The 15,501-nt window shown below is 38.2% G+C and overlaps 1 protein-coding gene across 1 annotated transcript; it reads right to left on the reverse strand.

Annotated features, from left to right (window-relative positions):
* Window positions 1-1,386: 1,386 nt before the first annotated feature.
* On the reverse strand, window positions 1,387-15,501 carry LOC149442351 (beta-microseminoprotein-like). The gene is made up of 4 exons (XM_089656180.1): window positions 15,380-15,501; window positions 9,472-9,574; window positions 6,885-6,990; window positions 1,387-1,632 (listed from the first exon to the last, which is right to left on the reverse strand). Exons 1-4 carry the CDS (start codon window positions 15,380-15,382, stop codon window positions 1,506-1,508), a joined length of 339 nt encoding a protein of 112 aa, XP_089512306.1. The 5' UTR covers window positions 15,383-15,501; the 3' UTR covers window positions 1,387-1,505.

Here is a 15,501-nt window from a genome sequence, read left to right on the forward strand (position 1 = left end):
TAATATATAATTTATATAAAAAATAAATAAATCTAAATAAATCTAAATAAATATTAATCCATGGTGATATAAATTAAAATTGAAACACTCCTTGTGCTATATTTGATTAACCATGTTAATAAAATAGATGATGTGAAAAAAGCAAATAAATTCAAATTAAATAAATTCAAATTATATGGACACAATATTAAAATTAATCAAATCAGGTAAACAAAGAAACCCCCATGTCTACATCCCCCTGAGGAAGCCACGTGACCCTGTGGCGTAACGCGTAGGGGAGGGGCTCTGACGTCACAACGCCACTATCAGCGGAACAGCGAGTACTGTTATTGTGCGAGGGCACACATTTCAAAAAACGCTCTGTATTATTCTGTGGAATGTGAGTTTGCATTTGTCTGGAGACATATTAAAACCCTTTATGAAGGATAAAGCACTATGTGGGAATCTTTCTTTTACATGGCCTAAATTGGAGGAGCAAAAGGGAAGAAGAGGAGATAGGAGATAGACCCTAACAGGAGGAGGGGAGATATCTACTTCCATCCATCCAGCCCTCATAACCCAGAAGAAATTGGGAGGCCATCTAGTGGAAGGAAAGTAATATTACAGTCTACCTCAACAGCAATATATTTTCCATTTGTATATACAGATCGGGACAATTATATGTCACCTGAGTTAAGGATAATCAGTATATAGCTCTAATCACTATTTCAGGCTGCACAAGTGAGAGTGAGCACACTATATTATTTGCACTGTTTTATCATTATTTATTATTTTTATATGAATTAGTTTATTGTTTTATATATATATATATATATATATATATATATATTTTTTCATTTTTTATACAACTGTTTTGTGCAATTTTTTTGCATTTTTGCACATATGTTTTGCACATAAATACCACTATGTATGGGGGTTTCTTTGTTTACCTGATTTGATTAATTTTAATATTGTGTCCATATAATTTGAATTTATTTAATTTGAATTTATTTGCTTTTTTCACATCATCTATTTTATTAATATGGTTAATCAAATATAGCACAAGGAGTGTTTCAATTTTAAATTATATCACCATGGATTAATATTTATTTAGATTTATTTAGATTTATTTATTTTTTATATAAATTATATATTATTATATATCACCAAATACCATTGAGGAGCGCGACACATTTAATATTTTATTTACTTATTCTTACACAGCATTATGAGTATGTGTTTTTGTGTTGATGCACCATCACATTTGTAGGAGTTAATCATTTATAAGTATTTATATACCACCATAGTAGCTCACAGGTACACATCATTACAAAATTCACATTATATTTACTGGAAGAGATGATAACTTTACTCCAACCGATCATTATTTGTGCAGCAATAAATAGATTATCTTTAATCTTTTCCTGATTTCATTATTTATTTATTTTACATGGTACTGGATGCAATAATTTTACATTTGAAGTCTTGAAAGAGATAATATTGTAGATGTTTCCAGCATAATGTATTTAGCCCTTCATGCCATATCCCATGCACTGCTTTTTTGGATCCTCATTTGGTATTAGGACGAACTTACAGGCCTTCCGATCAAATTTGAATTTGCAGTTTTTGTCATGGCTGAATGGTCTCCCATAACTGGAAAAAAAAAGTATTATCAGTCATACCTACTACTCTACTGGACGCTGCTAGACATGCAAGTCATTGTGCCATACAAGAACAAAGCATGCAAAGAATTTAAAGTGATTGTAAATACCCACTGAAGTGAAAGGCCTCAGGTGACAGAGAGGGATTAAACAAGTCCTCCTACATAAGTTCTACCTGTTTATCTGAAATATTTTCTTCTGTACAGCTATTCAAAGTTCAGAATTTCTACAGCTTGTCTGACCTTCCAAAATGTAGGGGGTGGGGAGCTGAAGTTGCACTCAGTGAGGAGATGTCTGAGGGCAGATTGGAGGGAAGAGACATACCCCTCCCCCCCCTCCTTCACAAAGCACACAGGAATGGAACAAAGGCTGACAATCACAGGCTGTGTGCTGGAGATCAGTCCCCTGTCACTTCTGTTTGTTTTCATTTTCTCTTGCCAGCAACTGCATTACTCCTTCTGCTTGTCTTGCAAAGTAGACCTTTTGTAGCAGCTTTCTTCATACCTTCATACATGTACCTAACTGACCCTGTTCTTTCATACGCCAGGAACCACCATGCACCCCTTTAATTAAATTCAGACCAGGCTTGAAACAGTTTACAGCTGTACTTTAGATTCAGCAACTTAGATCAACAGTACAGCACACATGAAATAGTCCAGCTTTAACTAACTAATGCAGGCTACACAGGCTCATAGTTTTCCAGAAAGCAAAGTCCATTCAGCAAAAGTCCAGTGCTGGAAGGATCCTAGTCCAGGGGGAATCCCAGCTGGATGGCATAGAAGGGATCCACGTGCTCCAGTGGGACTGTATGTTACAACAAATCTTCCTCTGTAAATCCCATGTGGAAGAGAGAGAGCTTTGAGCCCTCCCCTGTATTTATGTGGCTTACAGCAGTGGGCAGGACTCAGAAAGACACGGTTAACCCCTTCTCATCTTGGGCAGCATCTAACTGTCTATATCAGTGTTTCTCAAACATTTTTAAATCCACGCACCCTTTAAAATTCTGCACAATCGTGAAGCACCCCATTCTAAAATGTAAAAAACTAAACTAATAGTTTTACATAATGCAGCAACATTCACATACATAGGACAGTCAATGTAAGAGCTGATTTATTCTTCCAAAGCAAACACACCTTTGAACACTGGTACTGACTAGTATTCCAATGTTTTTCTTCTCCCCAGTTTATCTCCTTCGCTCCTCTAATGTGACCCCAGTGCTGATGGAGAGGGGCAGGGGAGGGATAAACATGGATGCTGTGCAGGCGCCCAACATCCTCCTTATCATCCAATGACATCACTAGCTGTTAGGATGCTGGTGGCTAGAAGTTGGTAATGGTGTACCATGAAAACCTGTGGCTTTGAATAACTAAAAGGCAGGCTTCATCCATATGCTGGCTTGTATACAGTCTTGGGCAATGTTTTAGGCATTTTGCCAAGGCACCCCAGAAGAGACCTGAAGGCACCCCTGGGTGCCTGGGCACCCTGGTTGAAAATGGCTGGTTTATTTAACTATACAGTGCAATGAATAGAACAGCAAAAATACAGTACATGACACCCGACAAGGACCCTTGGCACATGTGTGTCCTGAAGAAGCAGTGGGCAAAACATGTTTGAAACTTATAAGAACATCTGTATAACCATGCGAAGACACCTTGAATCTACATAAAGGAAACTTTACTACTTGTTATGATTATTTCTCATTATTTTAACTGCTTCCCATCCAGCCTGAAGACAAATGACAAATTTGAAAAAACCCCACATTTTTTTTTAATTTCTCGAGTTTCCAAAAACTTGTGACAAAAATTTACAACTTCAAAAAAACTCGCCATGCCCCTTGGTAAATGCTTTGGAGTGTCAACTTTCCAAAAAGGGGTCATTTGAGGGATATTTGTACTGTCCTTGCATTTTCGGGCCTCAAGAAATGAGATCAGTAAGAGGCCATAAGTACATAAAGATTGATCAGTTTTTAGATATACAGTATATACTATTGTTTGTTTATTTTAGACTAAACATACACTGATTTGAGTTATTTATACCAAAGAAATGTAGCAGAATACATTTTGGCCTAAATTTATGAAAAAATATTATTTATTTGCAAAATTTTATAACAAACAAAAAAAAAGTGGGTTTTTTTGGCTATTTTTCATTTATTTAGCAAAGAATTAAAAAGCCAGTATTGATTTAATACCACCAAAAGAAAGCTCTATTTGTGTGAACAAAATGATAAAAATTAAATTTGGGTACAGTGTTGCATGTGCAATTGTGATTCAAAGTGTGTCTGCTAAAAGCTGAAAATTGACCTGGGCAGGAAGGGGGGTGAAACTGCCCGGAACTGAAGTGGTTAAACTATGTCTTACGTGTTCCATTGTATAGTAAAGTACATCACTATATTGTGAAGTTTATATCTTTTTCTTTGCACCTTAAAAGTCCCACTTTTCCTAAAAATATTTTCTTGAATATGTAAACGGTCATCACACCACACATGTGAGGTATCGCTGTATAAGTCAAGAGCAACAGCAATAATCCTAGCATGAGATCTCCTGTGTAACTCTAAACTGGTAACCTGTAAGGGTTTTTAAAGCATTACCTATGGATAATTTAATGTACCATACCATTCCACAAGCGTGCACAATTTTAACCAATTCAATACCGGGCAATTTTACACCTTCCTGCCCAGGCCATTTTTCACGTTTCAGCGCTCTCACACTTTGAATGACAATTGCGCGGTCATACAACATTGTACCCAAACTAAAATTTTATCATTTTCTTCACACAACTAGAGCTTTCTTTTGGTGGCATTTAATCACCACTGGGGTTTTTATTTTTTGCTAAATTAACAAAAAAAGACCAAAAAGTTTGAAAAAAAAAGAAGTTTTTCTTTGTTTCTGTTATAAAGGTTTGCAAATAAATAATTGTTCTTCATAAATTTAGGCCAAGATGTATTCTACTACATGTCTTTGGTAAAAATAACCCAAATTAGGATGTATTTTTTAGTTTGTAGAAAAGTTATAGAGTTCACAAACTATGGTATAGATCTGAATATTGATCAATCCTGAAGTACTGACAGCCAATCTAATTTCTTGAGGTCCAAGAATGTCAGAATAATACAGATATCCCCAAATGACCCCTTTTTCATAAGAGGCATGGGGAGTTTTTTGAAGTTGTATTTTTTTTGTCATAATTGTTTGGAAAATGAAAAAATAAAAAAAATTTGTTTCACTATTTTTTTGTTTTTACATATTGTCACCAGTGCAGTACAGCGTCATCGTATAACTGGCATGGTGGTGATCAGGGACACTGACTAGTGACAGTATGAAAAAAAAAATATTTTTATTTTTTTTTTTTTTTTATTATTTTTTATTAAATTTTTTCTTTTTTTTAAGATTTTTTTTTCATATTTCACTATGACCAAAGTAGTACAATGTTACCATAGTAACATTGTACTACTTTGGGGAAGTGATCAGTATTTTTTTTTTTTTTTACACAATTTGCTTATAGCAAAGAATTACTTTGCTATAAGCAAGCATTTACCTGAATGACATCAATTCACTCAGGGTTTTTTTTTTTTCTTGTGCTTAGCTGTGATTTGGCCACAGCTAATCACATGACATGTGCATGTGATTAGCTGTGACCATTCAGTATACAATGGATGGCATGAATGAAGCCATCTATTGTATACAACTGTCATGTGACCTGCTGTGATTGGTCACAGCAGGTCACATGGTACCGGCAATGGGGCCGATACTCAGATCTGTCATCGGCCGTATCCGAGGTACACGGCCGGTGACAGATCACGCCGCTGACATGTGCATGTGCGGGAGGACGCCATATGGTGTCCACCCGGAACGCTGACGACATTTACCGCCTGCCATTCGGCCATAGGGCGGGCGGCAAATGGTTAAAGCATGACATGTTTTGGTATATATTTACTCAGTGTAACATCATCTTTTATATTTTACAAAATAAATTGGTATTGTTTTTATGTGCAATAAAATTCATTGAAGTGTATTTTTTCCTGAACATTTGTGCTTGATGTGTATGTAACGACTGCGCACATACCGTTTGACATAAAAAAAATTGCAACAGCCATTATTATATTCTCCAGGGCCTTTACTTTCAGAAAAATATGTCTACAAAACAATTCTAGCAAAATATTTTCTTGCAAAAAATGCAGACTTTTACATTTACATGAGAGAAGTCAGAATTGGCCCTAGTTTAAAGTGTTTAATGGGGTCTGGCTACCAGGTACAATGTGGATGTAACAATGGAGGCTACAGGGCCAAGGACAGGACTTACTAAGGTTCTGAGAAAACAAAAAGTTTGTTTTCTCCATATCAGGCACATACCCTGGAGCCCCTCACAGTGACACATATACACAATTCAGAGTTAAAAACATTAACTCACACAAATCACAAAATAAAATTATTTACATAAAGCTGATCTCCTTTATACAGTATGTATATACAGTATATAAAACAGATAGTGGTGCACTGAAATGAAAATTCTGGACTGCAACCAAAACCGAAAATTCAGAATGCACTTAGACAAAAACCGAAATGAAAATGGACAGTTTTTTTAAAAATATATTTTTAAAAAAATATAATTGTATTATATTTGACTTTTTAATCATTATCATGAATTTAAATGAATATGAATTTCAAAAATACAATCAAGTAACATAAAATAAGTTTTACTGAAAGTAACAACACAAAAATTGGACAGAAAATCAAATGAAATATATATAAAATTAAAAAACCTAAATAGAGGCAATTTTGCATTGAAGTCAATAGGAGGTGTTATTGCATTAAAGTTAAACGGATTCGATTTTGCATTGAAATCAATGGGGCACCATTTTGCAATGAAGTCAATGGGACGTGATTTTGCATTGAAATCAATAGGGGGTATTTTTGCATTGAAGTCAATGGGGCACGTTTTTGCATTGAAGTCAGTGGGACACAATTTTTCATTGAAGTCAATTATTATTGGCATTTTTTTTTATCGGCAAAACGCTGATAACCCTAATTTTGGCTGATACTTTTCAGCGACCGATATGTCAGTGCATCACTAAAAGCAGTATACATTTGGTTAAAAACTGTTTTGTTGTAGGTGAGGAATAAAAAGACATGGAATCAGTAGGAAGCACGACAGAATAAGATTGCAGCTTTATTCTAATAATGTAATGGGGATTGGAAGATATTACTAACAACTTATAAGTCTATTGAAATGCTAAAAATATCAACATACGCGTGACAGCACTCCATTATCCCGTTTGTTTTGCAATTACAGTTCAAACAGCTCCTCGTCCTCCATGTTTTGCCAGGTGGATATAGTCTTCCCTTATAGAGACATCCTGGAAAAAAATAGGAACACTATTACCCAAAATGCCCAAATCCTGACTGCTCTTGTCTGTTGTGATCCAGCTCCCATCCTTGGCATATCTGTATTGGTAGACTACAGAAAGCATTGTTCCCTTTGGATATGTTTGCTGTCAACTAACCCTAATGCTGTTGTTAATACAGAACACTGCACCAGTAGGACATAAATGTACAGGATGGGCAAGGGTAGGTGCTTTCTTTTCTTCTGTTATTCAGAAGGACAATCCAAACGTTTGCTCCACCATCTGGTAGAAAACTGGAAAGGAGTTAGTGTTATGGTTTTGATTAGATATTGACAAACCCAGGATTTTTTTTTAAACTGCATATCTTTACCTTCTCATGTTTTTAACTCTTAAATAAGGAGAAATTGTTTGGATATAAGTTATGTTATTAAGTGTTCTTGCATGGCAAGACCACTTACTGTTATCTCACATACTATATTCTTATTATTATAGCCAAATGTACCACCCTAACTCCTTCCACAGTTTTTACACTACATAGACAGTAATATACCGAAACGTGCGGGTTGTTCCCGATTGGTGTGCTATTACTTTGTGGAATGTTTCGCCGAATGGTTCACGAAATATCGGCATTTTTGTGGTGATATTGGTCCCATAGGAATGAATGGCGGAATGTTCAAAACTAGAGTGGGAGCTGCCCACTCCAGTTGTAGACTACTGGTAGAGGCAAGAACACTTCACACAATTTCCCCAGAAATTGTAGCTTTTCTAGTTATTATTGATTTTACTTAATTAGCCTGAAGCAGCAAAGTTGTGCCTGGATATAATGTTTGTTGTGTGACCGGTGTCACAACTTCGTCAGATTATGAAGTCCTTTTTGTGATGGATGTTTGCTAAATACTCCCTGGTGCCTCCTTTGAATGTATGAAATCATTTCAAAACCCTTTATGCTTTTAAATAATAAAACGTACTATAATGGTGATCCTTTTAAGATTTTTAGTTACTTGTTACTCCAGTAGAAAAACAGTTTTTAGGTCAGGATTTAGGAAGGTTAGTGTAGAATTTATCCCCCCTTCTAATATACAGAAGTAGTGGTACACTAGTGTCATGCAATATATTCCTCTGACTAGGTGTAGGGAGTACACCTGCTTGATGTGAAGAAATTGCAGATTGTAGTTTTGTTTCAATTGCTTTATGCAGGTTTCCAAAGCTTGCAGTTATAGGGGCACATAATACAAATTGTGAAAACCCAATATGTTTACTTTGCTTTAGTTTTTGTAAATCCTCCTCAGTGATGGTCCATGCTGATGGCAACATTGCCGAAGGTACCCTTGCCTATACAGATGGGTACATTTACTTCTGTTGACTGAGGTATTGCAGTGATGCTATTACAGGCCAGTGCAATGATTATAACAATGATCAAACAATCTTCAACTATACTGTATTCAAAGATGGGGAATTCATTTTCCAAAGGGGTCACATGAGAAATTGAAACTGTTGTGGGTGGCAAACATAATTCTGCTTAATATTAATTTTGGACCTGGGAAGGTCTGTAAGTAAGTAAACCTATAGAAAACAAACACCTGGCACTAGAAATAATAGATACAATTGCTCATGAATTAGGTATCTTTCAGATGGGTGGTCGGGAGGTGATAAAATCAGGCGGCTGAGCTGTTGTCCACCACCCCCTTCCCAGCTGTACACCTGAACTGTAAAATTGCGGCCAGAAAGGGCTGTTCACATGCCACTCCTGCAGCATTTATACCTTGGGCTGCAGAGTTTGACAAGTGGCAGTACTTGTCAAACTTGCCCATTGAAGTCAACAATAGGGCCACTCTGCCACCATATGCAATGCATGCAATTGCAGAGTGGTATGGCGGCATTTTAAGGTTATTTTTTTTTTTTTTTAAATACATTTTCATCTCTATCATCATAAATATACGATTATTTCTTATAGTTTTAAGGTTAAATCAGGCAATGAAGAGGTGAAATAACACCTCCCCACTGCCTGTCAAATGCCTTCTGAAAAGCACTGGAATGGGAAGGACAGAGCCTGACATCGGTGATTTCTGCAGTTCCTGGCCTGGAGTGAAGAACAGGTGCAGGGCTCCTGGTGTTTGCAGTGTGCAGTGGCCAGGTAGCAGAGTGGTGGGAGAGAGCAAGGAAGTCTCCTAAGCAATGGTCTCCCACCACAACTGAGCCTCCTCACTGTACCAGTCAGCTCCTCAGGCTCTCTCCTTCCCGTTCTCACATCTCTCCACATGGACATCTATGAGCGTGCCTCTCTGAGCCTGTCAGCTTCCTTAGGGAGGCAACAAGAGCCAAATAGGGACAACCAAACAGCCGGATGTGACCCTGGGCCTGCAATTTGGCCAGGCCTGCTGTGTGTGGTGAAAATGAATGCTTGCAGCACACTCTACTTATTGCTAGAGGTTTCTTTTGTTTGTTTGGATGTAATGTGCAGCTTTACAATGGGGTGAAAAAACTTTAACTCACCCTTTAGTGGCTCTTCAAACTGTTCAGCTTTCTGGAGAAAACAGGCTGCATCACACACAAAAAAAGAGGTACTAGCAACCAATACAAAAGTTTCAAGGTATTTCTGAAAGGTATGCAAAAAATGTATGTTTGTGTTAGTTGTTTCAGTAGAAAAATACTTTTGAAGCATGTTTTATAGAATAATGAAAATCAAAGTGCGTATAACTGTCATTCTACAGATATACATAAACAGGTAATGGGATTGGTCAACTACCACTATGGCTTTTACTTAGCATTAAAGGGCATTTTATGTGATTTTTATTCTGTTTTTGCTGCAATTCTTTTTAAAACATTTGGGGTGTGAAAACACAAATATAAAAGAAATATGATTAATAGGTAATAGTGTCAATGGCTTGTAGTATGTCTTGTCACCAGACTTTTGAAGATGTAAACTACCAAAGTAAAATTTGCACATTATGGTAAACTACTCCAAGGGTCCAAAAGGTTTAACCACCTCCTGCCCGCCATATAGTCCAATGACGGCGCAAGGTGGTTCTCTTGTTCTGGGAGGACGTCATATGACGTCCTCCCATTCTCACCGCGCATTCGTGGCTCAGGGAGCACGCGGTGATCGGCGGTGTGCTGTGTCCCTTGGACACAGTGGATCACCGATCACGGAAAGAGCCGAAGATGTCGGCTCGGTCATGTGATCAGCTGTGTCCAATCACAGCTGATCACATGTAAACAGGGAAATGCCGGTTATCGGCATTTCTCTCCTCTCGAGCTGTCACGCTGACAGCTCGAGAGGAGAGGAGAGCAGGTAACTGGCTTTCCGTGAAGGGGACATATACACTGATCATCAGGGCACTGATGATCAGTGTGCCCTGATGATCAGTGTAGCCCCAGCAGTGCCACCTGTCAGTGTCCATCAGTGCCTTGTGTCAGTGCTCATCAGTGATTCGTGCCAGTGCCCATCAGTGCCACATATCAGTGCCTACCAGTGCACATCAATGCCACATATCAGTGCCCATCTGAGCTGCCTTTCAGTGTCACCCATCAGTGCCAGCCAGTGCCACCTATCAATGTCAATCAGTGCCACCTATCAGTGCTGCCAATCAGTACCACCTATCAGTGCCAGTCAGTGCCGCCTAACAGTGCCAGTCAGTGCCGCCTATCAGTGTCAGTCCATGCTGCCTATCAGTGCCATGTATCAGTGCTGCCTTTCAGTGCCCATCAGTGATGCCTGTCAATGCCCATCAGTGCAACCTACCAGTGCCTCCTCATCAGTGCCCATCAGTGCCACCTATCAGTGTCCATCAGTGCAGCCTATCAGTACCCACCACTGCAGCCTCATTAGCGCATATCAGTGAAGGAGAAAAATCACTTATTTACAAAATTTTATAACAAAAACTAAGAAAAAAGTTTTTTTTCCAAAATTTTCAGTGGTTTTTGGTTTGTTTAAGAAAAAATAAAAAACCCAGAGGTGATTAAATACCACCAAAAGAAAGCTCTATCTGTCACAAAAAAATGATAAAAATGTCATATGGGTACAGTGTTGTATTGTCATTCAAAGTGTGACAGCGCTGAAAGCTGGAAATTGGCCTGGGCAAGAAGGGGGTATAAGTGCCAAGTAGACTAGCGGTTAAATACTCACTGTATATTGGTGTATTGTAGCACACTTACCCAGAAAAGCTATCCCCTCTACACTCTCCTCCATGGCCTGTGCTTCCTTCTTCACCTGGTCTTCTAGGACCCCCCCACATTCACACACTTTTCTTGCCATTTTTCATTTGCACATTGTATTGGCTCTTTCCTCACTACTTTATGAAAACAATAAAAAAAACTATTGAATACAGAATTTTCAGTCATCTTGATTGGTCAGAATGGGATGACCCTACTCCAGTGCATGTGTACAGGAGTTACATTGTTTTGGCACTGATAAGTGCTGAGACAGTGCACAGAGCTTTGCATGTGCATCGCCAAAATACGCACGTTCCTAACTCCAGAAACCACTAAACAGCTCATCCACTCCCTCATCATATCACGACTTGACTACTGCAACTCCCTCCTCACTGGCCTGCCTCGCCGCTGGCTATCCCCGCTTCAGTCCATCCTGAATACAGCTGCCAGACTCATTCACCTTTCCAACCGCTCCATCTCCGCCACCGCCCTCTGCCAATCCCTCCACTGGCTTCCGATTGCGCAACGGATCAAATTCAAAATCCTAACGTTGACGTACAAAGCTGTCCACCATACTGCCCCGAACTACATCACTGACCTAATATCCAAGTACCGCCCAGCACACACACTCCGCTCCTCACAAGACCTCCTTCTCTCTAGTTCCCTGGTCTCCTCCTCCCATGCCCTCCTCCAGGACTTCTCCAGGGTGTCACCCATCCTCTGGAACTCCCTGCCCCAACCCATCAGATTATCACCTACTCTCCTCTCCTTTAGGCGCACCCTGAAAACCCACCTCTACAGGGAAGCCTACACCACCCCCTGCTAACTTGCCGACCTCCTCCACTCTTCCTACCACTCCATCCACCACAGCTATTTCCTCCTGTGCCACCATCCCCTCCCTCCTAGATTGTAAGCTCGAAAGAGCAGGGCCCTCGATCCCCTCATGTTTTGCATTGTATTGGTATTGTTCTGTCACATGTTCTGTCCCCCTTTGTAATGTACAGCGCTGAGTGAACTATTGGCGCTTTATAAATACTGTATAATAATAATAATGTGTAGTTCAGTGCACACAGACAGACAAAAGTGCTTTCAGGCAGGTAGAAGCATCTATGACAAAAGAGACGTGCACATTCCCTTCTGTCATAAAAAAAGTTTGTCAGTCAGCTTTTTTTAAAAAAAAGGGCTTTACCTCTGATTTAGTTAATGCATAATTTAAGTAATGTAAATAACACGTAAGCTGAATTCTAGCAGGCTTGCTAGACTCAAATGAGTGCACAGGCTGCATTCTCAGTGATGTCACTGATCTCCATTGAATGGACAGGCTGCATATGTGTTTTAATGTTGATGGTCTCTAGTGAATGGATACACTGCATTTAGTGTGATGTTCCTGTTCTCCAATGAATAGATAGGTTGCATTCTCAGTGATGTTACCGTCTTTTACAAAAAGATAGGCTGCATTCTCAGGGATGTCACTGGTCTCTGGTGAAAGAACGGGCTAAATTGGCATTGATGTTGTGGGTCAATGCACTGTAGTTAATGAAAAGGCTGCATCCATACTGGTGTCAGTGGTTTCTAATGAGTAAGCTGAATTCTCATGGATGTCATTGGTCTTCAGTGAATGGTAGGCATGTGCAGTTTGTTTTGTTTCAAATTGAAATTTGGACAAAATTTTCATTATTTGGAGATTCAGATGTACCAGAATTCCTAAATTGCAATAGTAATGAATTTGAATGAATCCAATATAACAAAACAAAATTTTGTCTGAAAAGCAAATAGAATTTGAATCAAGGCAGGTCAATTGATATTTTATTTTATATTTGAGACTATGATCCTCTTCAGCATTCACCTTGTCATTAACAATCTCCCAGTAATAGATATATTAAAAGGAAGCAAAGGAACATGCAGTAGTGAAGACCAATAGTTTATTTCCATAAAAACATTAAAATTCCACTCACATGTTAAAAAGTTCATAGAAGCCTGTAACAGGCTATAAGCATATTCGAATTTCCAAAATGGCATCAAAGCTTCACCCAGCGTGATGGAATCATTGCCTGCTGTCGCATTGCACCCCAGTTGGTTTTTTCAAACCTCCTTTTTGATATTTGATTTGTTATGTCATATTGGAAGCACTTTACCAAACTTGCTAATCTAAGTAATGATATAGGCAGCTGTAATTCCTAAACCTTTTCTCCAATTTACCCTCACATTAAACTTGAGAGTGTGCACTTTCAGCCCATATCCATTATATAAATATAGCTAGAATATGTTTTTGTAAATACCTGAAAAAAAACTAAAATTCTGCCCGTGTCCAACCATATATATGGACCTAACTGTAGCTGTCCTCCAAACTTCAAATTTAGAAAAGAATGGAACATAAAAAAATAGAATAGAAAATAGCATTGAGTAAAACAGAACAGAATAGAAAATAAAAGAATAAAATAGAACAGAAAACAAAAAAATAGAATAGAAAAGAAATGATTAAAACAGAATGAACTAGAAAGAATATAACTGTCTTCCGAAATGTGAATTTCAGATTGAATAGAACCATCTATTCTTCGCAATGAATTCGGATCAATTCAGTATTTTCAAATTCTAATCAAATAATTTAAATCCAATGGAAAAATTTGAAACCGGCCGAAAACAAATAAAGGAGTCTAAACTAAAAGAAACAAATTTTGTTACGAATGGAAAAAAACAAAATTAGTAACTTAACAAATTGATACAAAACTACACAAATGTTTCCGTTCTACACATCAGTGATATAGCCTTGCAACCTTTGATTCAGTATTTGGCTCACTTGACTCATCACTTTGTGAATGTTACCTTCCTGTTATCTTCCTGTTCTGGTCTTTAGCAAAGCTGCCAACAAACTTCAAACCTGTCTCTTTCCGAGTGTGTTTTGCAATCTTTAAACCCATTCTACTCCCTATTACCAGTTTAGTGCGTTATGTTAGTTAGATTAGCAAGTTTATGAAAGAATCTAATACCAATGCACTATCATTGAATGAATATCACTGTGCTTGTTTTACCTTTCTAAATGTACCTTTCAATTATAAAATAAGTCAATAACTTTAGTTTAGTATGACAAAACCACCAATATATAATACAATGCCTGATATTTGACTACATTCCCATAGCCTCGAATAGTTGCTGATATTTTACAGTATGTAAGGGAGCAGGAAACCTATACCAATGGGTGATAATAGAGTTCACCTACTAAATGAGTAGAGGCTGTTCACTTAGCAAAGTACATTTTAATGAATAAGTTGAACCTGTGTTTAATTTAAATATCCAATAATGTGCAAGGAGATACAAAAACAGTATTTTTGCTAGTACATGATTGGATATACTAACTGAGCACAGCTTTACCTTATTCACTAGCGTTCACTTTGCAAAGTAAACATTGGGGTTGATTTACTAAGTGAGTGGAACAGCTTCACTTTACAAAGTGAGTTTTCACTTTGCACAGCTTCTAATAAATCATCCCTAATTCATTTGTCAGAAGTAAAAAAAAGGAATTATAATCAGCGCAAATACTGGAACCAAGTCCGAAAAGTCTAATAGTTGGTGGAGATGGTCTGGGTGACTTGGATTGGGGGGATCCGTATGGCACTAAGGGCAAGCTCCATGCAGTACTGTAGCAGACTCTGTGTAGTAAGGAGAGAAGAAAAAGCGCCTCTAAGTGCAGCAGACCACTTTAATACAGCATAAAAGTAGGAACACTCACATGTTTGTCAAGCAGGGGAAGGATTCCCCTGCTTGACAAAGGAGCGCGCTTCCACCACTAGAGACCAGCGCATGCTCCAAAACGCGTCACATTGCATTCTGGTCACTGACGTTATCACTCCTATGCCAATGTTGCGCTCCAGCGTGCGTTCCAGCCTCCATCTTGAGGAGTATGTGCATGCCGGCCGGCTCCACATCTGTCTCCCTCCTGCTACCACACTCCAGTGGGACGCGAATGTATTAGGCACCAGTGACAGTCGTTCTACACGGTGTTTCAACACCATATACTAAACATGCCTGTATTACTCTACTAACATGTGAGTGTTATACAAAATTATATCAGTAAAAAAACTAAAAAAATAAACATAAATAATAAAGAAAGCAATAAACAGGCTCAGATTTGTCAGTGTTATACAATGCATGTATTGCAGTAAGTATTATATTATCATTTTGTATTGTTACTAAAATATTCTTATTATTTTTAGAATATCTTATTATATTTAGAAGAGAGGGTAGTACTTACCATCCTGAGAGTTTGTTCAGATACTGAGCATAGTCATCTTTGGATGTGGTATTTAAACTCTTTTGAGGCTGTTTTAGAACATTACACAGGAATGTCCAATGTAAGCAAATGCTGAACCGCTT

This window comes from Staurois parvus, unplaced genomic scaffold, assembly GCF_062004578.1.
Source record: "Staurois parvus isolate SC_StPar_1 unplaced genomic scaffold, SC_StPar_1.0 ptg000894l, whole genome shotgun sequence".
Classification (NCBI taxonomy): domain Eukaryota; kingdom Metazoa; phylum Chordata; class Amphibia; order Anura; family Ranidae; genus Staurois; species Staurois parvus.

Coding starts and splice junctions, on each gene's coding strand:
- LOC149442351 (XM_089656180.1), bottom strand. Junction 6,991..9,471: donor GTTTGAAGAGCCACTAAAGG/GTGAGTTAAAGT, acceptor ATTTTTTTCCAG/GATGTCTCTATAAGGGAAGA. Junction 1,633..6,884: donor ATAATGGAGTGCTGTCACGC/GTATGTTGATAT, acceptor TTTTTTTTCCAG/TTATGGGAGACCATTCAGCC.